The sequence below is a fragment of the Oncorhynchus gorbuscha genome, linkage group LG06, assembly GCF_021184085.1.
Source record: "Oncorhynchus gorbuscha isolate QuinsamMale2020 ecotype Even-year linkage group LG06, OgorEven_v1.0, whole genome shotgun sequence".
Classification (NCBI taxonomy): Eukaryota; Metazoa; Chordata; class Actinopteri; order Salmoniformes; family Salmonidae; genus Oncorhynchus; species Oncorhynchus gorbuscha.
The window spans coordinates 54,196,024-54,221,706 of record NC_060178.1 but is presented as its reverse complement, the minus strand read 5'-3'; the positions used below and the strand labels follow the sequence as shown (position 1 = coordinate 54,221,706).

Sequence of the window (25,683 nt, the reverse complement as noted above, 5' to 3'; positions counted from 1 at the left end):
TTGCAGCACTGAGCCTGCGCAGTAGAGGTGTAGCGTTTGGGCTAAAAACGAAGCCCGCGCCTGAGTATCTATCTTTCAAGTATTCGCCTCCGAATAATTTAAACCTACTTCGGTATAATGGCCAGAGATAACACCTTTATCGCGGGTGGCGTGCGATCCTAAGAAAGTGAGTAAATACATTCAATGTATTTGTGCAATGGTAGCTAGCCAGCTGCATACAATGCTACTCTCGAAGCTTGTTACTGGTGAGCTCACGACACCGCTGGTCTGTGCCAATGGGTTTATCATTTCAATATATTATTTTTGGCAGACAGGGCGGTGAGGAAGATGTCAGCGTTTAAATTGATATGAATGTCTGCATATTATTGTTTAGCTATCTTTTATAAATAGCCTTCGTTCCGTCGTGCGGTCACATTGAACCCCCATCCTTTTGTTTTTACACTGCTGCCACTCGCTGTTTTATCTATGCATAGTCACTTTTTTAATTGTCTCGACTACCCTGTACCCCCTGTATAATGGCTCGTTGTTCTGTCATTTTATTGTGTTATAACACTTTAGTTTGTTTTAATAAATGATTTTCTTAACTATATTTCTTTAACTGCATTGTTGGTTAATTAAGGGCTTGAAAGTAAGCATTTCAGCTAAGGTCTACTACACGTGTTGTATTCGGTGCACGATACAAATACAATGTTAAATTGAAATCAAATTGTATCACGAAAAAGCTTTATTTCTGTGACAGTGGCAGACCGAGGTAAAGACAGTTTCAGGTTGGGTATTCGCCTGTAGTTTTCCTTACGTCCACCAACAGCAGTTAGGGACCGTCAACATAGTGACAAATCAAAATATTATAATTCCGATAGCTATATAACCATTACTCCTAAAACTTTCAAAGCTGGTTCTAGCTAACCCGATGACATAGACACGCATTACACACATTTATTTTTTGTCGATTTACATCTTGCACTATTTTAAATATATATTTTTTAACATTTTTGAATTTCTATAGCTCATTGGTCGTATGTCCTACTGGACTCAAACAAGGTTCAGAATGCCCACTGACTACCCTTCTATATTGCACACCCTTTAGTTTGTCCATTTTCCATCTCTCATGTTTTTAAATCAATTTTTCCAGATGTAAAATTTCAATAGGTTCTTGGTCATGTGACCGAGAGACTTCAAACAAGGTTCAGAATGTCCACTCAGTGGGCCTCGACATTGCACACCTGCTAGTTAGTCCATTTTCATTTCCAGGTTTTACATGAATTTAAAAAAAATGTAGGATTTCAATAGCTCCTTGGTCATGTGACTTACTGACTCCAAACATGGTGCAGAATGTACCCTTATATATTGCACACGTTTGTTTTTGTACTGTAAAATCACGTGGTTTAATGTAATTTTTTTTGTAGTTTTAAACTTCATGTCAACTACACACCTAAGAAGTGTGCAGTGGATATACACCCATATTGCTTAACCTCAAGTTATGTCTCTTCTATATTGTTGTACATTAATATTAGTTTGACAATTAGGGGGTTCAGTCCAGTGTTGTGTTTACCCTTTTCTTTAATATTTATCTATAATTTTTGGTAGTTCTAAGTACTTATTTTTCCCATTTTTTTTGTGTGTTTTTTTCCCACCCACAGTATTTAACAGACATGCACAATAGGGGAGAGACGGATAATATCTCCTTTCGTCGTTAACATCAACCATAAAGGAAAAGGGCAAAGTACAAGAGTCATGCTATTAATTGTCCAAAGCAGGGATGGAGAGTGAGATGGTGAGGTAGGCTGCAGTGAGTTTACTGGTGAATACATATACTGAACATGTAACCGCAGTAATGGTGGCTAGTAAATCAATGAATACAAATGTAATATTGACAAATGAAACAGAAATTGTAGACCTTTAATCTTTTCCAACATGTCAGACACTTCAAATCAAATTTATTTGTCACATACACATGTTTAGCAGATGTTAATGCGAGAGTAGCAAAATGCTTGTGCTTCTAGTTCTGACAATGCAGTAATAACGAACAAGTAATCTAACCTAACAATTCCAAAACTACTACCTTATAGACACAAGTGTAAAGGGATAAAGAATATTACATAAAGATATGAATGAGTGATGGTACAGAACGGCATAGGCAAGGTGCAGTAGATGGTATCGAGTACAGTACCATCCCTAGTTACAGCACATGGAGTCACCGTTGGCATGCAAAACATTCAATCTAAAACAAAACAAAGCGTAACACGTCATAAATAACATCAAATATCAATGTAGAATGACAAAGTAGCCATCCATTGTGTTACATCATAAATTGTCTTACATGCCGTCACTGTTGTCAAAAGATTATAAACATGTAAAATAATGTTACTAACCCAGTCATACTTTGGGCCACATCCAGGTTCTTTATCAGTGGCACACATGAAGTAGTTGTTGGCTTTGTTGAACTCTGAAATCATAGGCATGAACTGAACATAGGGCTGTCTGACACAACTACATAAAAATAATGAATTTACATTTACTTTGAATTAAATGTCATTACATACCAGACATTTTTAGTATATCCTCAGCCATTTCTTTTCGCAGTTGCTCCATGTGTTTTTGAAGGTTCCATATCAATTTGGGAGGGGATGTTGGGAGTTCTGTGCAACTTCCTTGGCCATCTACACCAAAAAATAAAATTGAGTTTTTGACCTAATTGCCACATAACAGCTAACCATTAATTATTGAAAATATAGCTATCAAACCTGCATTACAAAGACCCCGCAGCTGAAGGTGTCCTGCTGCATGGTGTGAGTTATTTCCCCTCCATTCCACTTTACGTCCACCCAGTCGTCTTTTCCATGGCAGGATCTTCTCATTTTGAAGTATTCAGTTTTTTAATGTAAATATAATGGAATTCTGATTAGTTATAGGCAAATGAATACACAAGCCAAATTGGTATGCTGTTTTCCTTATCACTATAAACTAGTAGTAGAGGTAATTTCCTTTATGTCCCATTCTACACACACAGCCTAAATTATAGCCACTGAACCAATTACCGGACAATAATAAAAGTAGGATATAGGATCCAACCCTATCACAGAGTGAATAAATGTAGAGCATTTGTAGACATTTAGACAAAAATATTAAGTGACCGTTTCATCAGTACGTGCTTAAAAAAAAGTCATGAGAGTGCCCACCAAATCTATGACAATAGAGAATGAATTGTAAGCACCAAAGTGTGTTTGTAAAAATAATATCTGAAAATGTCAGTTGTTGAACACAATACTTCTATTTGTAATAGCAATTTATGATATATGCAGTTGAGGAATATTCCATGTACCAACAGTACATGTAGGACAGACAATAGACATTCCCACATACAGTATTTCTATTATTTTTTTTCTCTCACCTTTATTCATCCAGTTAAGCCAGTTGAGAACAAGTTAACAAATTAATCCCTATCGGCTTTTTTTGGTCTTCCAATAATAGGTATCGGCGTTGAAAAACCCAAATCGGTCGACCTATAATAATTGTAAATAAGATTTTGTTCTTAACTGACTTGCCATGTTAAATAAAGGTCACACACACACCACACTGACCAAAAAGTTAATCTGTTGGCATTTACATATGTCCCTATTATCAGTAAAACATAATAATATATAATAATATATGCCATTTAGCAGACGCTTTTATCCAAAGCGACTTACAGTCATGTGTGCATACATTCTACGTATGGGTGGTCCCGGGAATCGAACCCACTACCCTGGTGTTACAAGCGCCATGCTCTACCAACTGAGCTACAGAAGGACCATAATCAAAACCTATTTCTTTCACTTACCTGCTGTGCTGTTTTGTCGTTTCATTCTCAACCAGGATTTCTATGGAATGCCGTTTGGGTCTTTGCTTGTCAAAAAATATACTATTTGACCAATCAAGACCTGACTATGTCTGCACGTCACATAATAATGTAACGCATTCATTTATTCTTTACGTAGTTATTACACATTGATTACACTATCACTCGTATTTCATATGTCACAACGATTAATCCATACGTATGCTGTGATGCTGGTAATGTTGTCTCGCGCACCTACAATGATGGTCATTAAAAATAAAGCTAGCTAGCTCATGGATGCAAACAATGTTCTTCCCTAAAAACATAGCAAAACAATCTAGGTGTCATCTAAAATAACCCTAATTTATAAGACAGTTCTTATTTGATTAATGGTGGTCGGACCATCTATGTGAAGCTAGCCACAATAAAGATTAGTCACAATAGTGGACTTTGTGTTTAGCCTTCAAAATAAAAGTATGGCATAATTATACTATTTGTATTTATTTGCGTCACTGTCAATGACACTTTTATTTTGAAGGCAAACTGAAAATTCTACTATTGTGCCTAACCCTCATTGTGGCTAGCTTCACCACACATGGTCCTGTCGATCCAGCCAGATGAAGTTGGCTGGCTCCTTATAACATTAGCTTTGGGCAACAGGATTATGTAGCTGGCTAGCTATTTATTTTCATGAACTGAAATTCAATTTCAATAGGCGAACAACAAGAGGCAACCTAGCTAATACTTGCTCACAAGGATTCCTAAATCATTGCTAAGAATAATGAAACTGACTGCAGTTTCTACTGGTCATTGTTTTCAGGATAGTTGTATTGGTGCTAGCTAGGTACCAAGCTAAAGGTAGCTACCTCAGAAGTTGCGGTCAAGCAAATTATTCTTTATTATCAATGCGGTAAACACATAATTTGTTTTCGGTTGTTTGCAGACTTTTCTTTGTACAGCTTTGAGAGGGCTACTGTATCCTCTGACACCCAAAGACCCAAATGGCGTTCCATAGTATTGTAATGACCTGACTAGATCATAAATGAACAATTGTCCAGACAGAGGCTTGAGTTTGCGAATTGACGGTTTATTAAACCAACTTTACACAGGCTACTGTTTGGGCCGTAGCACACGCCAAATAGATGACAGATAACCCACAAGCCAATCGTGACCTTCTCTTGTGAAGCCCAGACGTAAGAGAGAGAGAACAAAGGCTGAACCTGGTCTTAACTTCCAATGCTCCACCCCCCTCCACGCCACTCCGCCAACCACCAGGATGCCCGGCATCAGAACATTCCAGGCATTCCCGTGATTGGCAGATAGCAGGTTGATTGACATGTCGGACCCCGCGAACACCGGGTACTGGTCAGTACAACACAACCACCTCCTAGCCTAACACATAACACACAGCTGTCTGTGCGGGTCGCTACACAGCCCCCCCCACCACAAAGTCCCTCGTCCCCGAGGGAACAAATAAAGTCTCTGAAGCGACCCGGAGGTCTCTCTCCTTTGCCTGCGTGGCCGTGATGGTCGCAGAGTGCCCCTCTGGGAACCAGGGGATGAAGGCAGGGATATGGGGGACAAGGAAGCGGGAACGGGTATTACAGTCCGTGGCTCTGGAGAACCACGCGGTGACACAGGGGGGGAGACAGGGGGAGTGGGCTGTCTGGAGCCTTGTCTGCGGCACCTGATGGTGGGTGCCTGGAGAATGTCATTGCCAGAGAGGGGAATTGTGGGGGTTCCTGGGGTTTGGGGAGAAGAGGCCCCTCTGTATGGGGCTAACCTGTCCCGGTGCAGTGCCACCTTTCTCCCCCTGGGAGGAAGCTGCACCCGGCACACAACCTCCCCTACCCTCTCCAGGACACTGCAGGGTCCCACCCAGTGACTGTCCAACTTGGAGCATCTGCCTTTTTTCCTTAGGGGGCTGTAGACCCAGACCAGCTCCCCAGCCACAAAGTGCCTTCCCCGGGTGTGCACGTCATAGTTCCTTTTCTGCCTCACACCTGCATTCACCAGCTGCTCTCTGGCGACGGTGTGGGCTGTCTCCAGGCGGTCCTGGAGTCTCCGGGCATACTCCGGCCCCGGAGGAACATGAGGGCTATCCAGGGGCCGACCAAACGCCATCTCCGCAGGGGTGCGGATCTCTCTCCCCAGCATGAGGAGGGCAGGCGTGCAGGAGGTGGAGTCTTGGACAGCGGAGCGGCATGCCATGAGGACCATAGGTAGGTGCTTGTCCCAGTCACGCTGGTGTTTGGAAGAGACGATGGCCAGCTGCTGTCCAAGCGTTTTGTTGAAGCGCTCCACAAGGCCATCACTTTGAGGATGGAGAGGAGTAGTGCGGGTCTTGTGCATACCCATCCTCTCACACATGGTGGCGAACACACGGGACTCAAAGTTTCTGCCTTGGTCGCTGTGGATGGACTCTGCAGCTCCAAACCTGCTGAACATCCCCGCTGTCAGGGCGTCGACGATGGTCTCTGCCTCCTGGTCAGGCAGAGCATAGGCCTCGGGCCATTTTGTGAAATAGTCCATGGCCGTGAGCACCCAGCGGTTTCCACTGTCTGTGGTGGGGAACGGCCCAACTACATCCACTCCCACCCTCTCCATGGGAGCCCCCACTGGGAACTGTTGGAGCTGAGCATGAGAGCGGCCTGGGGGGCCCTTTCTCGCTGTGCAGTTGTCACAGCGGCGACAAAAGTCCTCCACATCCCTCTTGTGCTGCCCCCAGTAGAAGCCCTGACGGAGACGGCGCAGTGTTTTTGTGACCCCAAAGTGTCCAGTCCCCACCCCCCATGAGTACTCTGGAGCACAGCCTCCCGCAATGCTTTTGGGACCACCACCTGCCACCTCTCCTCTCCCGTAGCTGACTCCTTCCATGCCCGCTGTAGCACGCCATCAGCCAGCCGCAGTCTCTCAAACTTCGACCACAACCCTTTGGTCGCGAGTGAGAGCGCTGTCACCTCTTCCCATGGTGGCCTCACCTGCGCCTCTACCCACTGTAGCACTGGCTGTAGGTCTGTGTCCCGTCCCTGCTGCTGCCGCCATTCAGTCACGTCGACAGTCTGCAGCTCACAGCAGACAGGCCCGCTCGCCTGACACACTGTGGCAGAGACACCCTCCTCTGCCCGCAGCTCTCTCTCCCGTCCCTCTCTCCGTTCACAGTGGCGGCAGCCGTCTGCAGTACAGGGCCGACGGGACATGGCGTCGGCGTTGGAGTGGCGTGCCCCTGCCCTGTGCACCACCGTGAAGTCATACGGCTGAAGCTCCTCCAACCAGCGTGCCACCTGCCCCTCTGGCTCTCTGAAAGACATGAGCCACTGGAGAGCAGAGTGGTCAGTCCTTACAGTAAAGGGCAGACCACCCAGGTAGTACTTGAAGTGTTTGACGGAAGCCACAACAGCCAAGAGCTCCCGCCGGGTGACACAGTAGCGGCGCTCATGTTTGTCAAATGTTTTGCTGAAGTACGCCACCACTCTCTCCCCCTCTGGACCCACCTGGGCCAGCACCCCACCCATGCCCACATTGCTCGCGTCTGTGTCCAGGATAAAGGGCAAGGTGAGGTCAGGGGGGGGGGGGCGAGCACGGGGGGCCTCGATCAGTGCACGTTTGAGGGTGTTGAACGCCTCCTCACACTCCACTGTCCAAGTGAAAGCCTTGTCCTTCGGCAGCAGGCGGTTCAGTGGAGCAGCAACGCTTGAGAAGCCCCGTACAAACCTCATGTAGTACGAGGCCAGGCCCAGGAAGCTCTTCAGCTGACGCTGGTCGGTGGGGGTGGGCCAGTCTCTGACAGCCCCTACCTTGTCCTCCATGGTGCTGATCCCCTCCTTCCCCACTCGGTGGCCCAAGAAGGACACCTCTCCTCATGAAGTGGCACTTCTCGGGGTGGAGCTTCAGACCTGCGGCAGCCACCCTCTCCAGCACACGCCGTAGCGCCCCCAGGGCTGACTGGAAGGAGCTGCCATGGGCCAGGATGTCATTGAGGTATACCAGACACTGCTGTCGGGGGATGCCATCCAGCACCCTGTCCATCAAACTCTCAAAAGTAGCTGGAGCATTGCACAGGCCAAAGCACAGGACCTTGAACTGCCAGTGTCCTCTGTTAGTGTAGAACGCAGTTTTGGCTCTGGCCTCTGGGGAGAGGGGCACCTGCCAGTAGCCACTGCGGAGGTCTAGTGAGGAGAACCAGGAGGACCCCCTAACCAGGTCCAGCGACTCATCGATACGTGGTATGGGGTATGAGTCCTTCCTGGTTACCTCATTCAGCCGCCTGTAGTCCGCACAGAACCTCAGCTTGCCCCCCTTCTTCGGAACCATGACGACTGGCGCCGCCCAGGGGCTGTCTGAGGGTTCAATGAAGTCTGCCCGCTGCATCTCCAACACAGCCTTGTCTGCCGCCTCCTGGCGTGCCAGCGGGATACGGCGGGGACGCATCTTGATGGGTCGAGCATCACCTGTGTCGATCTCATGCTGCACCAGATGAGTCTGACCCACCTCTTCCTCACTCAACGCAAAGCTGTCTCTGAATTCAAACAGCAACTGCCACAACTGTTCCTGCTGCTCGGGGTCAAGACCAACACAGTTCCTCCCCCATATCTCCCTCACTGCAGACAGTGTCCTCTCCTCTCCCATCTGGGGTAGCTGGGCTGGAGGGGTGCGGCCCGGGCTCACAGAGGGCTGTGTCATGGAGGTAGCTGGGGGAATGTAACACACCGCCGTAGGTGACAGGGGGACTGGGGAAAAGTCACACACAGCTGTGAGGGAGGGGGCGCAGCCAAGAGTCTCTGCTGCTTTAACTGTTGGAGTAAAGGGTTTGTTGGGTTGAGTGAATGTGACATTAGGGGGGGCCATGGTGACTTCCGTCCCTCCCTGGAAGCTCAGTGTGCCCCTATTTAGGTCTAACTGGCAGCCTGTGCTCCTAAGAAAGTCCAACCCCAGGATACAAGGGTCCTGCACAGCCGCCACCCACACAGGATGACGCACAGTCCTGCCCCCTACTGTCAGAGTCATTATTCCCTTCCCTTTCATGGGTGCCAGCTCACCTGTGACTGTGCGGAGCTGCACAGTTGTAGGCTCACACTGAGTCCAACCTGGCACAATATCTGGCCTCACCAGGGTTACTGTGGACCCAGTGTCCACCAGGGCGGAGCAGGGCACCCCCTCCACAGTGACAGGGACATGACAAAAGTCCCCAACACAGGTCCGGCCCACCACAACAACAGGCTCCATCCGCTTGCCCTCGTCTGCTTCTGGGGGAAGTGGAGCCTTGCTTCCCCGTCTGTGCCGGTGGGCTCCTCCTGAAGATGATGGTGGTTGGGATAGAAAGCCAGGGGTCCGCACTACCCGGTCTATGCGGACCCCGAGCCGTTTCCCTGAGCTCTGGGGGACATGGGGCAATCTCGGCGCAGATGGCCTGGCTGGCCACAACCCCAGCAGAACCTGGGACCAGGGCTTGTGTTTCGTGCCGCCTGTAGCGACACAGCCCGAATGAGTTTTGTCATTTCGGCCACCCAAGCAGGCTTTTCCGGCTCCGGGCTGCTCTGCCCCCCCAGCTCGCACAGAGGGTGTGTCTCCCTGCACCCCCACCAAAGCCCCAGCTGAAGCCCCAGCCCACACCAGCTCCCTCTCCAAAGCCATCTCCAAGGCTATCTGCAATGACTCAGGATGAGCCAGCTGGGTCTGTATGCGCAGCTCCGTAGGAGAGAGCGCCTGTATGAACTGGTCCCGTGCTAGCTCGCTCTGCACGGAGGGGGGCATGTGAGCATATGCCCGCCGAGAGAGGCTCTCAATGTCATTAGCTAGCACCCGTAGAGGCTCTCCAGGCTGCCTGCGTCTATTACTCAGTTCGGAGCGCAGTAGCCCGGGCTGTACACACTGTCCATAGCGCCTCCTCAGTGCTCCCACTAAAGCACCATAATCATGCCTGTCCTCGGGGCTAATCAATATCAAACAGGCCAGAGCTTCATCCGTGAGGCATAAAGCCAACTGCAGTGCCCTTTCTTCATCCGACCACCCCCCTAAAATGAGCTCCGACGCCCTGGCGATCTCCTCAGACAGAACCCCCGACGTCCATTCACACGCACCTCCTTGGCCATAATCGTCCCCTACCTCCACCTTCACTTTCGGATTCCCTCGAAGCATTTTCTATCCCCGTTCTCACCTACGGTAGCTAGCCACATAAGTCAGCTAGCTAGCTGGCTAACTTGTATCAACGTTTTTACTTCTGACAACAATGTAATGACCTGACTAGATCATAAATGAACAATTGTCCAGACAGAGGCTTGAGTTTGCGAATTGACGGTTTATTAAACCAATTTTACACAGGCTACTGTTTGGGCCGTAGCACACTCCAAATAGATGACAGATAACCCACAAGCCAATCGTGACCTTCTCTTGTGAAGCCCAGACGTAAGAGAGGTCTTAACTTCCAATGCTCCACCCCACTCCACGCCACTCCGCCGACCACCAGGATGCCCGGCATCAGAACATTCCAGGCATTCCTGTGATTGGCAGATAGCAGGTTGATTGACATGTCGGACCCCGCGAACACCGGGTACTGGTCAGTACAACACAACCACCTCCTAGCCTAACACATAACACACAGCTGTCTGTGCGGGTCGCTACAGTATGTTGTGAAGCTAATAGCAGTGACGGTATTACTGTGTATCTCCGGTAGGGCAACATCTGAAAAATAGCTCACTTGGTAGTAGATTTATGATTTTTCAACGCCGGTACAGATTATTGGAGGCCCAAAAAAAGCTGATACCGATTATTCAGGCAATTTTAAATATATATATATTTGTAATAATGACAATTACAACAATACTGAATGAACACTTAACTTAATATAATACATCAATAAAATAAATTTAGTCTTAAATAAATTAATGAAACATGTTTTAAAAAATACAAAAACACTGTTGGAGAAGAAAGTAAAAGTTAACATTTAAGTTCCTTGCTCAGAACAAATGAAAGCTGGTGGTTCCTTTTTCATTTATTTTTATTTTATTTTACCTTTATTTAACCAGGCAAGTCAAGTTAAGAACACATTCTTATTTTCAATGACGGCCTGGGAACAGTGGGTTAACTGCCTGTTCAGGGGCAGAACGACAGATTCGTACCTTTTCAGCTCGGGGGTTTGAACTCACAACCTTCCGGGTTACTAGTCCAACGCTCTAACCACTAGGCTACCCTGCCGCCCCTTTTACATTTACATTTAAGTCATTTAGCAGACGCTCTTATCCAGAGCGACTTACAAATTGGATGAATGTACTTTGGTGCAAAAAGTACAAGTCAATCCCAGAACAACAGAAAACGACTTTGTGGAGATGCTGGAGGAAACAGGTACAACAAGTCCTTTATCAACATAACCTGAAAGGCTGCTCAGTAAGGAAGAAGCAACTGCTCCAAAACTGCCATAAAAAAAGCCAGACTACAGTTTACAACAACTGCACAAGGGGACAAAGATCGTACTTTTTGGAGAAATGTCCTCTGGTTTGATGAAACAAAAATAGAACTGTTTGGTCATAATGACCATTGTTATGTTTGGAGGGAGAAGGGGAAGACTTGCAAGCCAAAGAACCCATCCCAACCGTGAAAGTCGCTCTGGATAAGAGCGTCTGCTAAATGACTTAAATGTAAATGTAAATGTAAGCACGGGGGTGGCAGCATCATCTTATGGGGGTGCTTTGCTGCAGGAGGGACTGGTGCACTTCACAAAATAGATGGCATCATGAGGACAATTATGTGGTTATATTGATGCAACATCTCAAGACATCAGTCAGGAAGTTAAAGCTTGGTCGCAAATGGGTCTTCCAAATGGACAATGACCCCAAGCATACTTCCAAAGTTGTGGCAAAATGGCTTAAGGACAACAAAGTCAAGGTATTGGAGTGGCCATCACAAAGCCCTGACCTCAATCATATAGAAAATGTGTGGGCAGAACTGAAAAAGCATGTGCGAGCAAGGAGGCCTTTAAACCTGACTCAGTTACACCAGCTCTGTCAGGTGGAATGGGTCAAAACTCACCCGACTTATTGTAGGAAGCTTGTGGAAGGCTACCCAAAACATTTGACCCAAGTTAAACAATTTAAAAGGCAATGCTACCAAATACTAATTGAGTGTAGTTGCACGTGCCCGTCCCTGATCACTCTATTGAAGAAAAACACTTGAATACACTTCAATATAAAACGTGACCTCAGTCAATACACAGCTGAACTCAACCTGCTCTCGCTTTCTCCTGTTGTGCTATTTACAAACAAACAAACAAACAATGTGACTGGCTCAAATGTTCTGGGGAACTACGGTAAGCTTCACAATGTAAAATAATGGAACAAGTGAAATGAAGCGGATCGCCTAACATATTGCACAAGTTGACTGAAGGTCTTTACTTAATGTAGCTAATATTAACATGGTATTGGAAAAACCCTCCCAGGGCCATTTACAAATGGCCGTATATGGTACATAAACCACCCAAGCCTAGTGATTTATTCACTTTCTCTCTCTCACTGTCTGTCTGTGGTGAAACACAGCATCTGGCTAAGCGAACTGAAATTTCAAGCATTCAAATTCAATTGATTCATTAGAATCAGAGGTATATACATGCTCTTCTCTGGTAAAACCAATGTATTATTCATGGACTACAGCTCTGCTTTCAACACCATAGTGACCTCAAAGCTCATCACTAAGCTAAGAACCCTGGGACTAAACACCTCCCTCTGCAACTGGATCGAGGACTTCCTGACGGGCCGCCCCCAGGTGGTAAGGGTCGGTAAACAACACATCCGGCACGCTGATCCTCAACACGGGGGCCCCTCAGGGGTGCGTGCTCAGTCTCATCCTGTACTCCCTGTTCACTCATGACTGCACGGCTGTCATTGAAAATAAGAATTTGTTCTAAACTGACTTGCCTAGTTAAATAAAGGTTTTTAAAAAGTGCCACAATTTCACCTGGTTAATATTACCTGCTAACCTGGATTTCTAGTAACTAAATATATACTTCTGTGTATTGATTTTAAGAAAGGCATTGGTGTTTATGGTTAGGTACACGTTGGAGCAACGACAGTCCTTTCACGCGAATGCGCACTGCATTGATTATATGCAACGCAGGACACGCTATATAAACTAGTAATATCATCAAACATGTGTAGCTATAACTAGTGATTATGATTGATTAAGTTTAATGCTAGCTAGCAACTTACCTTTTAACACGAGTCTTCAATATTCCCAGGTAAGAATTTTTCGGTTGTAGTTATTATAGGACTATTTCTCTCTATACCATTTGTATGTCATATACCTTTGACTGTTGGATGTTCTAATAGGCACTTTAGTATTGCCAGCCTAATCTCGGGAGTTGATAGGCTTGAAGTCATAAACAGCGCAATGCTTGAAGCATAGCGAAGAGCTGCTGGCAAATGCAGGAAAGTGCTGTTTGAATGAATGCTTACGAGCCTGCTGCTGCCTACCACCACTCAGTCAGACTGCTCTTTCAAATCATAGACTTAATTATAATATAATAACAAAGAAATTACAAGCCTTAGTTTCCGGATTTGACCATATTAATGACCTATCATTTCGAAAACAAAATGTTTATTTTTTCAGTGAAATAAGGAACCGTTCTGTATTTTATCGAACGAGTGGCATCACTAAGTCTAAATATTGCTGTTATATTGCACAACCTTCAATGTTATGTCATAATTATGTACAATCCTGGAAAATGAATTACGGTCTTTGTTAGGAAGAAATGGTCTTCACACAGTTCGCAACGAGCCAGGCGGCCCAAAATGCTTCTTATACCCTGACTTTGCTTGCGCAGAACGCAAGAGAAGTGACAAAATTTCCCTAGTTAAAAGAAATTCATGTTAGCAGTCAACATTAACTTCTTGACGCTACCCATCTTTAGCGGAATAATTGTCATCAACAACCGCTGAATATTATAGTGCCACATTCACATAATATTACTAAAAATATTTATATTCATGAAATCACAAGTGCAATATTGTAAAACACAGTTTAGCCTTTTGTTAATCCACCTGTCATCTCAGATTTTGAAAATATGTTCTCCAGAGAAAGCAACCCAAGCGTTTGTGTAAGTTTATCGATCGCCCAACAAAACATTATGTACAGTTAGCATTAAGTAGCTTGGTCACGAAAAGCAATCAAATTAATCGCTTACCTTTGATGATCTTCGGATGTTTTCACTCACGAGACTCCCAGTTACACAATAAATGTTCCTTTTGTTCCATAAAGATGGTTTTTATATCCAAAATACAGTGGGGCAAAAAATTATTTAGTCAGCCACCAATGCAAGTTCTCCCACTTAAAAAGATGAGAGAGGCCTGTCATTTCACCATAGGTACACTTCAACTATGACCGACAAAATGAGAAAAGAAAATCCAGAAAATCACATTGTAGGATTTTTTATGAATTTATTTGCAAATTATGGTGGAAAATAAGTATTTGGTCACCTACAAACAAGCAAGATTTCTGGCTCTCACAGACCTGTAACTTCTTTAAGAGGCTCCTCTGTCCTCCACTCGTTACCTGTATTAATGGCACCTGTTTGAACTTGTTATCAGTATAAAAGACACCTGTCCACAACCTCAAACAGTCACACTCCAAACTGCACTATGGCCAAGACCAAAGAGCTGCCAAAGGACACCAGAAACAAAATTGTAGACCTGCACCAGGCTGGGAAGACTGAATCTGCAATAGTTAAGCAGCTTGGTTTGAAGAAATCAACTGTGGGAGCAATTATTAGGAAATGGAAGACATACATACCTAGTGAATGAAGATGAAACGTGGCTGGGTCTTTCAGCATGACAATGATCAAAAACACACCGCCTGGACAACGAAGGAGTGGCTTCGTAAGAAGCATTTCAAGGTCCTGGAGTGGCCTAGCCAGTCTCCAGATCTCAAAGAAAAACTTTGGAGGGAGTTGAAAGTCCGTGTTGCCCAGCAACAGCCCCAAAACATCTCTGCTCTAGAGGAGATCTGTATGGAGGAATGGGCCAAAATACCAGCAACAGTGTGTGAAAACCTTGTGAAGACTTACAGAAAACGTTTGACCTCTGTCATTGCCAACAAAGGGTATATAACAAAGTATTGAGATAAACTTTTGTTATTGACCAAATATTTATTTTCCACCATAATTTGCAAATAAATTCATAAAAAATCCTACAATGTGATTTTCTGGATTTTTTTTCTTCTCTCGTTTTCTTTAAGCCTCCAAAATTGTCATTTGTATCTGGTAAAGAGTCTGTGTGTTCAGGACTACCCTCATGGTGTTTCAGAATGGTATTGATATTTGACCAGTAGAAAAGAGCTTGCAGCAAAAACAATACAGTTGTTTTTGATTATGAAAGCCAGCTTCTGGTAATCTTTTCCCCATTTGACAGCTGTCTCTGTAATAAGCCTGAATGGAAACCTCTTCTATACTTGTCTTTAGGGTAAGAAAAATCCAGTCCTGGTTTGAGTGCGCAGCGGTCCATTAACTCGGTCCTCATAAAGTCTGTTAAGACTGGGGGCCAATCTGCTGGGTCATTTGATGGAGCAGAAACTGTTCTATAATGGTCTGAGCTGCTTGTGTCTGATGCTGGCTGTACACCTCTGGTTGCGCTAGTACTGGATGAGGTTGCCTGTACTTCACCTGGGTCTGTGTTAGTTCTTGCTGAAGACTGCTGTATTGGCTGTGTGTTAGTATTTGCTGAAGCCAGCTGTACTGGGTCTGTGTTAGTACTTTACTTGCTGAAGCTGCCATTACTAGGTCTGTGTTAGCATTTGCTGAAGCCAGCTGTACTCTGTCTGTGTTAGTACTGTACTTGCTGAAGCTGCCATTACTAGGTCTGTGTTAGTATTTGCTGAAGCCGGCTGTACTGGGTCTGTGCTTGTACTGGCTGTACCTCCTCTACTGACACACGTAAGCATAGCACCTGTAAATTATAGTTAACAATACTATTATACATTTTATCAGCTGTATCAGGCCCATTCTAACTGGCTCCCCCAGATTTATTTTATACATACTATTTATACTATGGCTTGGCTGAATACTTGATGGTTATTATTTACTGAGAGATGTGCATCCATATTGCCCAGTATTCCTAGCTAATCAACATTTTTTAAATTCAATATATAAATCAATAGTCAACGTCAATCCATTGCTTTCCATCTTGCATTAGCCCAGAGTTTAAACTAAACCTTGACTGAGAGACTAAATAATCATTGCCTTGTTTTAATATTCTGTACACCTATGAGTGCCATCACGCCCATATATTGTCTAGACTGGTACCCACAGAGGTTGCTGCTGGAAAGCATGAGTTCCATTTCATGAACGCATGTTCACACGTGACGCAGTTATCTTTTCCGAGCTGCAGTTTACACCGTTGGCGCTTATCAAACGTAATAAATAGTTGTATTTCACTCTCACTTTGGTCAGTCACAAAGTCACAGAACACAAACCTGGAAGTGGCTGGAAAGCAAGCAAGACAGACGGACCAAGAGATGCACTGCCCAGCTAGGTTAGCAAGACAGACTAGAGAGCGATGCACATCAATTTAACGTTACTGTTATTTGCTGACATCAAACTTGGAGAGAACACAAGTTTAGTTGATCGCTGTTCCCGCAATTCACTCTCATGTTGTTTTTTTCTTCTTTTTTTGTGACCAGAAGGATAGTTCCGCTTCATCCTCTCATCGAAGTTGTAAACATTGACACCAACTTTGACACGAGGGGGGGGTGAGGCTCTTGAGTAATTTGCGGGCCCAACGCAATTTGCGCAATGAGCGTATAGGGCCACCCTGCTCTGACTGGGAATACAGATATGCATCTGGTCACAGATACCGTAAAAAGAAAGTAGGGGCATGGATCAGAAAACCAGTCAGTATCTTGTGTGACCACCATTTGCCTCATGTAGTGCAACACATCTTTGCATAAAGTTGATCAGGCTGTTGATTATGGCCTGTGGAATGTTGTCCCAATCTTCTTCAATGGCTATGCGGATTTCCTCTATTGGTGGGGACACACTGTTGTACACGTCGATACAGAGTAACCGAAACATGCTCAATGGGTGACATGTCTGGTGAGTATGCAGGGCATGGAAGAACTGGGAAATTGTCAGCTTCCAGGAATTGTGTACAGATCCTTATGGCATGGGGTCGTGTATTATCATGCTGAAACATGAGGTGATGGTGGCAGATGAATGGCAGGACAATGGGCCTTAGGATCTTGTCATGGTATCTCTGCATTCAAATTGCCATATGTAAAATGCTATTGTGTTAATTTTCCGTAGCTTATGCCTGCCCATACCATAACCCCATCGCCACCATGGGACACTCTGTTTACAACGTTGACATCAGCAAATCCGCTCATAAACAAGGCCTGCGGGTTGTACGTACTGCCAAATTCTATAAAATGTTGGAGGTGGCTTATGGTAGAGAAATTAACATTACATTCTCTGGCAAAAGCTCTGGTGGATATTCCTGCAGTCAGTATTGAGTTGTGTGACAACTGCACATTTGTGTACTTTTATTGTCCCCAGCACAAGGTGCATCTGTGTAATGATCATACTGTTTAATCAGCTTCTTGGTATGCCACACCTGTCAGGGGGATGGATTATCTTAACAAAGGATAACATGCTCACTAACAGGGATGTAAACATTTTGTTTCACAACATTTGAGAGAAATTAGTTTTTTGTACATTTTGGAATATATCTAGGATATTTTATTTTAGCTCATGAAGACATGTTGCGTTTTTTAATAATTTTGTTCAGTGCATTTTTTAAAAATAACTCAGACACCTGTAACCCTTTTAAAATCTTGGTTTGTGACCCACAAGTGGAGAATTGCTGATTTTTATATACCTAAATATACTTGCATTCACTGAGTATTTAGTATTTGAAAGTCAAACATTAATTTCCCAACTGCTTTTTCTATAATCCTACAGGCTCTTTGTCATTCTCCATACCTTATATTCTAATGTGGTTGTTCGCAGTCAAACGACCACCCCTCATCACTGTCAAACGCTCCCTAAAACACTTCTGTGAGCAGGCCTTTCTAATCGACCTGGCCCGGGTATCCTGGAAGGACATTGACCTCATCCCGTCAGTTGAGGATGCCTGGTCATTCTTTAAAAGTAACTTCCTCACCATTTTAGATAAGCATGCTCCGTTCAAAAAATGCAGAACCAAGAACAGATACAGCCCTTGGTTCACTCCAGACCTGACTGCCCTCGACCAGCACAAAAACATCCTTTGGCGGACTGCAATAGCATCGAATAGCCCCCGTGATATGCAACTGTTCAGGGAAGTCAGGAACCAATACACGCAGTCAGTCAGGAAAGCTAAGGCCAGCTTCTTCAGGCAGAAGTTTGCATCCTGTAGTTCCAACTCCAAAAAGTTCTGGGACACTGTGAAGTCCATGGAGAACAAGAGCACCTCCTCCCAGCTGCCCACTGCACTGAGGCTAGGTAACACGGTCTCCATCGATTAAATCCATGATTATCGAAAACTTCAATAAGCACTTCTCAACGGCTGGCCATGCCTTCCGCCTGGCTACTCCAACCTCGGCCAACAGCTCCGCCCCCCCCGCAGCTCCTCGCCCAAGCCTCTCCAGGTTCTCCTTTACCCAAATCCAGAGCTGCAAAACCTGGACCCGTACAAATCAGCTGGGCTTGACAATCTGGACCCTCTATTTCTGAAACTATCTGCCGCCATTGTCGCAACCCCTATTACCAGCCTGTTCAACCTCTCTTTCATATCGTCTGAGATCCTCAAGGATTGGAAAGCTGCCGCAGTCATCCCCCTCTTCAAAGGGGGAGACACCCTGGACCCAAACTGTTATAGACCTATATCCATCCTGCCCTGCCTATCTAAGGTCTTCGAAAGCAAAGTCAACAAACAGGTCACTGACCATCTCGAATCCCACCGTACCTTCTCCGCTGTGCAATCTGGTTTCCGAGCCGGTCACGGGTGCACCTCAGCCACACTCAAGGTACTAAACGATATCATAACTGCCATCGATAAAAGACAGTACTGTGCAGCCGTCTTCATCGACCTCGCCAAGGCTTTCGACTCTGTCAATCACCATATTCTTATCGGCAGACTCAATAGCCTTGGTTTTTCGGATGACTGCCTTGCCTGGTTCACCAATTACTTTGCAGACAGAGTTCAGTGTGTCAAATCGGAGGGCATGCTGTCCGGTCCTCTGGCAGTCTCTATGGGGGTGCCACAGGGTTCAATTCTCGGGCCGACTCTTTTCTCTGTATATATCAATGATGTTGCTCTTGCTGCGGGCGATTCCCTGATCCACCTCTACGCAGACGACACCATTCTATATACTTTCGGCCCGTCATTGGACACTGTGCTATCTAACCTCCAAACGAGCTTCAATGCCATACAGCACTCCTTCCGTGGCCTCCAACTGCTCTTAAACGCGAGTAAAACCAAATGCATGCTTTTCAACCGATCGCTGCCTGCACCCGCATGCCCGACTGGCATCACCACCCTGGATGGTTCCGACCTTGAATATGTGGACATCTATAAGTACCTAGGTGTCTGGCTAGACTGCAAACTCTCCTTCCAGACTCACATCAAACATCTCCAATCAAATCAAATCAAGAGTCGGCTTTCTATTCCGCAACAAAGCCTCCTTCACTCACGCCGCCAAGCTTACCCCCTAGTAAAACTGACTATCCTACCGATCCTCGACTTCGGCGACGTCATCTACAAAATGGCTTCCAACACTCTACTCAGCAAACTGGATGCAGTCTATCACAGTGCCATCCGTTTTGTCACTAAAGCACCTTATACCACCCACCACTGCGACTTGTATGCTCTAGTCGGCTGGCCCTCACTACATATTCGTCGCCAGACCCACTGGCTCCAGGTCATCTATAAGTCCATGCTGGGTAAAGCTCCGCCTTATCTCAGTTCACTGGTCACGATGGCAACACCCATCCGTAGCACGCGCTCCAGCAGGTGTATCTCACTGATCATCCCTAAAGCCAACACCTCATTTGGCCGACTTTCGTTCCAGTACTCTGCTGCCTGTGACTGGAACGAACTGCAAAAAGTTGGAGACTTGTATCTCCCTCACCAACTTCAAACATCAGCTATCCGAGCAGCTAACCGATCGCTGCAGCTGTACATAGTCTATTGGTAAATAGCCCACCCATTTTCACCTACCTCATTCCCATACTGTTTTTATACTGTTTTTTTATTTATTTACTTTTCTGCTCTTTTGCACACCAATATCTCTACCTGTACATGACCATCTGATCATTTATCACTCCAGTGTTAATCTGCAAAATTGTATTATTCGCCTACCTCCTCATGCCTTTTGCACACATCGTATATAGACTGCCCATTTTTTTCTACTGTGTTATTGACTTGTTAATTGTTTACTCCATGTGTAACTCTGTGTTGTCTGTTCACACTGCTATGCTTTATTTTGGCCAGGTCGCAGTTGCAAATGAGAACTTGTTCTCAACTAGCCTACCTGGTTAAATAAAGGTGAAAAAAAAAAAAAAAATGCATCCAACATTATGCATGCTCACCATGGTATAGGGAAGCTGCTGGTTTAGAGCTCTGGTTTAGAACTCAAACTCTGGATTTCTTATTGCAGAGCACATTGTACAACTGTTTTTAGAGAATATTGTATTGCAAAGTGTGCTATATGTGTAGGCTATGCCATATGGATTGGTTAATATACATTTACAGCTGTCGTTTTTAAATCTCCATTCCAGCATACATAACACAAAGCCCTCTGCTAGTTTTCAGTTTCCCCCATTCTTTCTTCAGAAATGGCTCTTGCTAAGAATCTATTTTTGTTACTGTGATACTGTGTTTTCAATCAAGAAGTAAGGTATTTACTTGTTACCCAAAAATGATTTGATATTGAGATTAAAAATGGCTTCATTGGGCCTTTTAAGAACATCTGGATATTGGAGAGGAAGAGGCGAAGCGAGAGGGTTTACTCCGCCCAAAATCTGCCCACAAACATAAGACCACAATGTGAGGCTTATTTGAATAGAAGCTTCCTGGTGGTTATGTTGTTACGAATGCACTGATATAAGTGGACGCATGTGGCATTTCGACAACTTTGAGAAAAAAACAACTTTATATATGAGTTCTCATTGGCGTGAATGGTTTCACCTGATCTCGTCGTTTGTCTCCTGCCTTCCATCTTTAAGGACATGTATTGACATTGTTAGCGCATTTGGAATGCAGAATAGCAAGAGCTGCTGTAAATTAAGTGTTGTAATTTTTTTTTACAGCAGTAGGCCTAGCAGTTGGTGGTTCAATCCCAAATCTACCCTATACACTTTGATTTGACAGGTGTTAGCAATTTGGTAATAGTTCCAATTTGGCCTCTGATAGGCTAGGTGGAAGTTTCACCATAGTGCTTTGACCTATCAAACTATCTCCGATCTCCACAAGTGCATTGAGCGGAGGGTCAAGTGATCAGTTTGGAATTGTGCCAGTGATTTATAAATGTACATTTAACCTGTTTCCACATTATTCCTTTACGGAGTCCCCTTTTGGGGCGCCAGATAGCCTAGTGGTTAGAGTGTTGGGCCAGTAACCAAAAGGTTGCTTGATCGAATCCCCGAGCTGACAAGGTCTGTCATTCTGCCACTGAACATTGCAGTTAACCAACTGTTCCTAGGTCCTCATTGTAAATAATAATAATTTCTTAACTGACTTCCTTAGTTAAATTTAATTAATTAATTTGGACTGTTTTAATCGAGATTTCATCATTGATTCTTCTGCACGTTGTAGTCAACCCCCATCTGAAAAGGATGTGAAAGTTTGAAACAACACTACTGCCACTTTTTTTTTTTTTCCCCCAAATGGCTGGAATGTAATTTCCCATCCAATGGCAGAGATTACATGTGATGTCATGGGGTGGGGGGTTGGTTTAATCTAATCCTAAATTGGAATTACGGGTAGGCAGAAGGGCCAGCCGGCTGTTCCAACATATGCCGTTATTCCCAGAGAGCCACAGGAATGTCGGAACATAGATCCCAAAGTCATAATTGCTACGTCCGGCAGATGACAAGAGAAGGAGTAGGCCTGAACCCAGAGCCAATACCATTCCTTACACCCATGTGGTCTTTGTAGCTGTGTGTGTGTACATTCATCCCCGTGTTTGTATGTGTGTTTCAGGAGCAGAATGCGGCCGTGCCCCACCTTCCTGCTGGTGCTGCTGCGCTGGGTGCGGTTGCGCATGTGCGCCAGACGGTGGCGCTACAGCAATGGCAACAACAGTAGACTACCTCTGTGTGTGAGACAGAGATGGGCCTACCTCAAACTGATGGTTAACTCCCTCTATTACAACTCCCTCACCAACTCTGATGTCGTCATGGACTCACTGATGGAACCCATCTTCTGGATGGTGGACCTACTTACCCGCTGGTTCGGGGCGGTAAGTATGTGTGATAGTTGCGCAGATGTTCTTGCTCATGAAACAATTTCTCCATCTCTTCAATTGATTCTCTGGTACCTTTTTTGTATACTTTTTAGCCAGTAGTTCTGAAAGTAGCGCTCGAGACAAGTGGTTCCCGACAATTACGTACTACATCACATTATGTGCACCGCGTCATTGTTCTCTTGCTCTGCGGTGGGTGCATGATATACCTCTTGCTAGCTGTCACTTATATGGCGATGGGCTGAAGCTCTAAGGTAGAAATCACATTGCTAGGGGGTGGGCCCATCTGGAGGCAAATGTAGGGAAAATGGCACAGCACAGCTTCCAGAAAAACAGTCGCTTTTCAAACCACTATTTTGTGGCTAATTAAGACTAATTCTGCTCATAGATTATGCATGTTTGAACTACACATTGACACATCCAGCCCAAAGCGGGAGGTTTAAAAAAATAAAAATACTAATTAGTCGCCAAAGTTCCAGATCATGTCTTTAATTACTCTCACTCTCTCCATCTCTCCAGGTGTTTGTCTGTCTGGTGGTGATACTGACCAGTTCTATCCTGCTGATAGCCTACGTGGGTCTGCTGCCCCTGATTCTCAACACCTACTCTCCACCCTGGATAGTCTGGCACATCGGTTATGGACACTGGAACCTCATCATGATTGTCTTCCACTACTATAAAGCCACCAAGACCTCCCCAGGATACCCCCCTACGGTACACACACACACACACACACACACACACACACACACACACACACACACACACACACACACACACACACACACACACACACACACACACACACACACACACACACACACACACACACACACACACACACACACACACAGAGGTGGAATAAATATCTGTGTTGTGTTTATTCCAGGTAAAGAATGACATTCCGTTTGTGTCCGTGTGTAAGAAGTGTATCATCCCCAAACCAGCCAGGACTCACCACTGTGGAATCTGCAACACGTAAGACAAACTCAGGTTGCCCCTAACCATAGATCCCAGATCAGATGACCCTATCGCATATCCTAACCATAACCACTAGGGGGATGAAATAGCTGACCCTGGGCCAATGGTACGGGAATTACTACCTACCTATCTACCTACTCTATAAACTCATAATCCTGCTACAGTATGGTAGCAGGGTAGTATGGTAGCGTTGTAGGCCAACGTTAACATGACATCTTCTACTTCACAGGTGCATTCTGAAAATGGATCATCATTGTCGTATCCTTTAAATGGAGTTGGAGAGTGGAGATTATGATTGGTAATGTCAAGTTATCAGGGATGGGTGTAATGAGGATGGGTGTTAGTGTTTTTGGTTTCCTCCTTAACTCCCGTTCCCTCCAGCGTGGCTGAATAACTGTGTTGGCCATTTTAACCAGCGCTACTTCTTCTGCTTCTGTCTCTCCATGACCCTGGGCTGTGTCTACTGCAGCATCAGTGGCCGGAACCTCTTCCTAGATGCTTATAGTGCTATAGAGGTACACACATACACACGCTTGCAAACTCTTTGAGAGAGACCTGAGCCTGCTCGTCTGCTGAGCCTGCTCGTCTGCTATCTCCTCCATTGTGGGGCTTCCATTGTTGAGAGGGTCATGGTCTACTTTAACAGTCTCTGTGTTCAGTTTTAACTCTTGAAGTGTTTCTGTTTATCTCTAACTCTTGGTTGTCTTGGTGTGTGTTTTTGCATTGTCCCCATAGCGCTTCAAACACATGGACTTGGATAAATCAGGTGTCCCGGTGACAGGAATGGGGCAACTCATAGGAATCTTACCTCCTGGGCAGGTAGTACGTGTACACACACACACACACACACTGCCCCTTCCACGTCATTCTGCTTCTCGTAGTTACTTTCTTGTTCTTAGTGGTGGTAGGTCAATGGATGACTTAGATTTAAAGGGTGATATTGTTCATACGATCTTTGATCTTATATTATACTTATTATTGCATACTCATGAAACCGGTTACTTAAGCACAACCTCTGGTCCCGATTAGGATATGTTTTACTGTTTAGGCGTTTGTATGACCTCTGTATGTTGTTGTCAATCAGAGCACCTACCAGACCCCTCCTCCTCCCTACACGTTCAGAGACAAGATGTTCCACAAGAGTATCATCTACATGTGGGTATTAACTAGGTGAGATCTGCTTCACAATATTACTGTTATTATTACTGTAATATGTAACTTTTTGGGTGACCTGACCATGTTCACATAGAAATGTTAGTTATAGATCTGTAATTGTCATTGAAAGGAAGTCTAAGAAGCAGTAGAAATGTTCTTTGTGAGCTATTTCTGTGCTTCCCATTCTTCCCGTATTGTTTTTTGGTTTTGTACACCAGTTTCAAACAGCTGAAAATACAATATTTTCTGTTATAAAATATATTTCAGTGGTTTAGATGGTACAAATATTCTTTACACAATACCTGCTTGTTTTGCCACATTAACTGAAATTAGGTGAAAATAATCATTTTAGCAACCAAAGTACATTATTTTCCCGTAATGATAGAACTTCAGCCTCACCGTACCGTGTGTGTTGTCATTGGTTGTTTTCCCCCAAAAAATTGTGTTTGGTAATTTTAGCACGGTGGCCGTAGCTCTGGGGGGGCTGACTATCTGGCACGCAGTGCTGATATCCCGAGGAGAGACCAGCATAGAGAGACACATCAACAACAAGGAGGCCGAACGCATGGCCAAACATGGCAAGGTGAGCACACACATGCCACTTGTCTTAAAGTTGGCGGACACAAGCTATTTAAACTGTATTCTCCTCTTTCTCCCAGGTGTACAAGAACCCCTTTAACTATGGCAGACTAAACAATTGGAAAGTCTTCTTTGGTGTGGAGAAGAGAAGGTTAGTTACATGCTTGTCACCAAGGGGTGTGAAGATCTTTTGCTCTGTGCAGATATTTAACATGCACATTATGTGACTGTTGTGGTCAGAAATAAAACACTATTCATAAATATTATTATTTCGTTGAGGTAACCTCTGCCTCTCTTCTCTCTCCAGTCATTGGCTGACGCGAGTCCTCCTGCCCTCTGGACATGCCCCCTATGGGAACGGCCTGACCTGGGACATCTGTCCAATCAGAAAAGACCTGATTCCCGTCTGAGCCAAATAGAAAATAACTGACTTGAGACATCTACCCAATGAGGAAATACCTGATGGCTGTCTGACCCCTGACCACACAGACTCTGTCTACAGAGAGAACTACATCTCCCTGTCGCCCCTGTTCCCTACAGGTGCTGAAGACCGATGACCAGGTTATATAGATGAGAAGTGGAGTTCTGAGCTGGAGAGTGAGAACTACAGGGATGGCCAGCAGGAAAGAGATGGGGAATGTTTGCTGCGCCCAAGTGAAACCAACCTGGTCATTTCCATGTAAAAGGACCCATGAGCACCAACATGTGAAGTTCATAGGAGCATGTCAAAT

General features: G+C 45.0%; 1 protein-coding gene across 5 annotated transcripts; it reads left to right on the top strand.

The window, feature by feature from the left end:
* Positions 1–25,368, top strand: zdhhc16a (zinc finger DHHC-type palmitoyltransferase 16a). Of its 5 annotated transcripts, none has more exons than XM_046353534.1 (11): positions 1–166; positions 21,976–22,234; positions 22,757–22,951; positions 23,127–23,215; positions 23,448–23,476; positions 23,600–23,733; positions 23,954–24,040; positions 24,303–24,388; positions 24,833–24,956; positions 25,033–25,103; positions 25,260–25,368. In XM_046353534.1, the coding sequence occupies exons 2-11, from the start codon at positions 21,983–21,985 to the stop codon at positions 25,360–25,362; spliced, it is 1,170 nt and encodes a 389-aa protein (XP_046209490.1). In that variant the 5' UTR covers positions 1–166; positions 21,976–21,982; the 3' UTR covers positions 25,363–25,368. The 5 variants fall into 5 exon arrangements, with proteins under 5 accessions (XP_046209490.1, XP_046209489.1, XP_046209487.1 ...); XM_046353533.1 differs by lacking the exon at positions 1–166 and adding an exon at positions 1,647–1,779 and having other exon boundaries at positions 23,954–24,037; positions 24,303–24,373; XM_046353531.1 differs by lacking the exon at positions 1–166 and adding an exon at positions 1,647–1,779 and having other exon boundaries at positions 23,954–24,037.
* Positions 25,369–25,683: the final 315 nt, after the last annotated feature.

Coding starts and splice junctions, on each gene's coding strand:
- zdhhc16a (XM_046353530.1), top strand. CDS start 1,760: ATGGAGAGTGAGATGGTGAG. Junction 1,780..21,975: donor ATGGAGAGTGAGATGGTGAG/GTAGGCTGCAGT, acceptor TGTGTGTTTCAG/GAGCAGAATGCGGCCGTGCC. Junction 23,477..23,599: donor GAAAATGGATCATCATTGTC/GTATCCTTTAAA, acceptor CGTTCCCTCCAG/CGTGGCTGAATAACTGTGTT.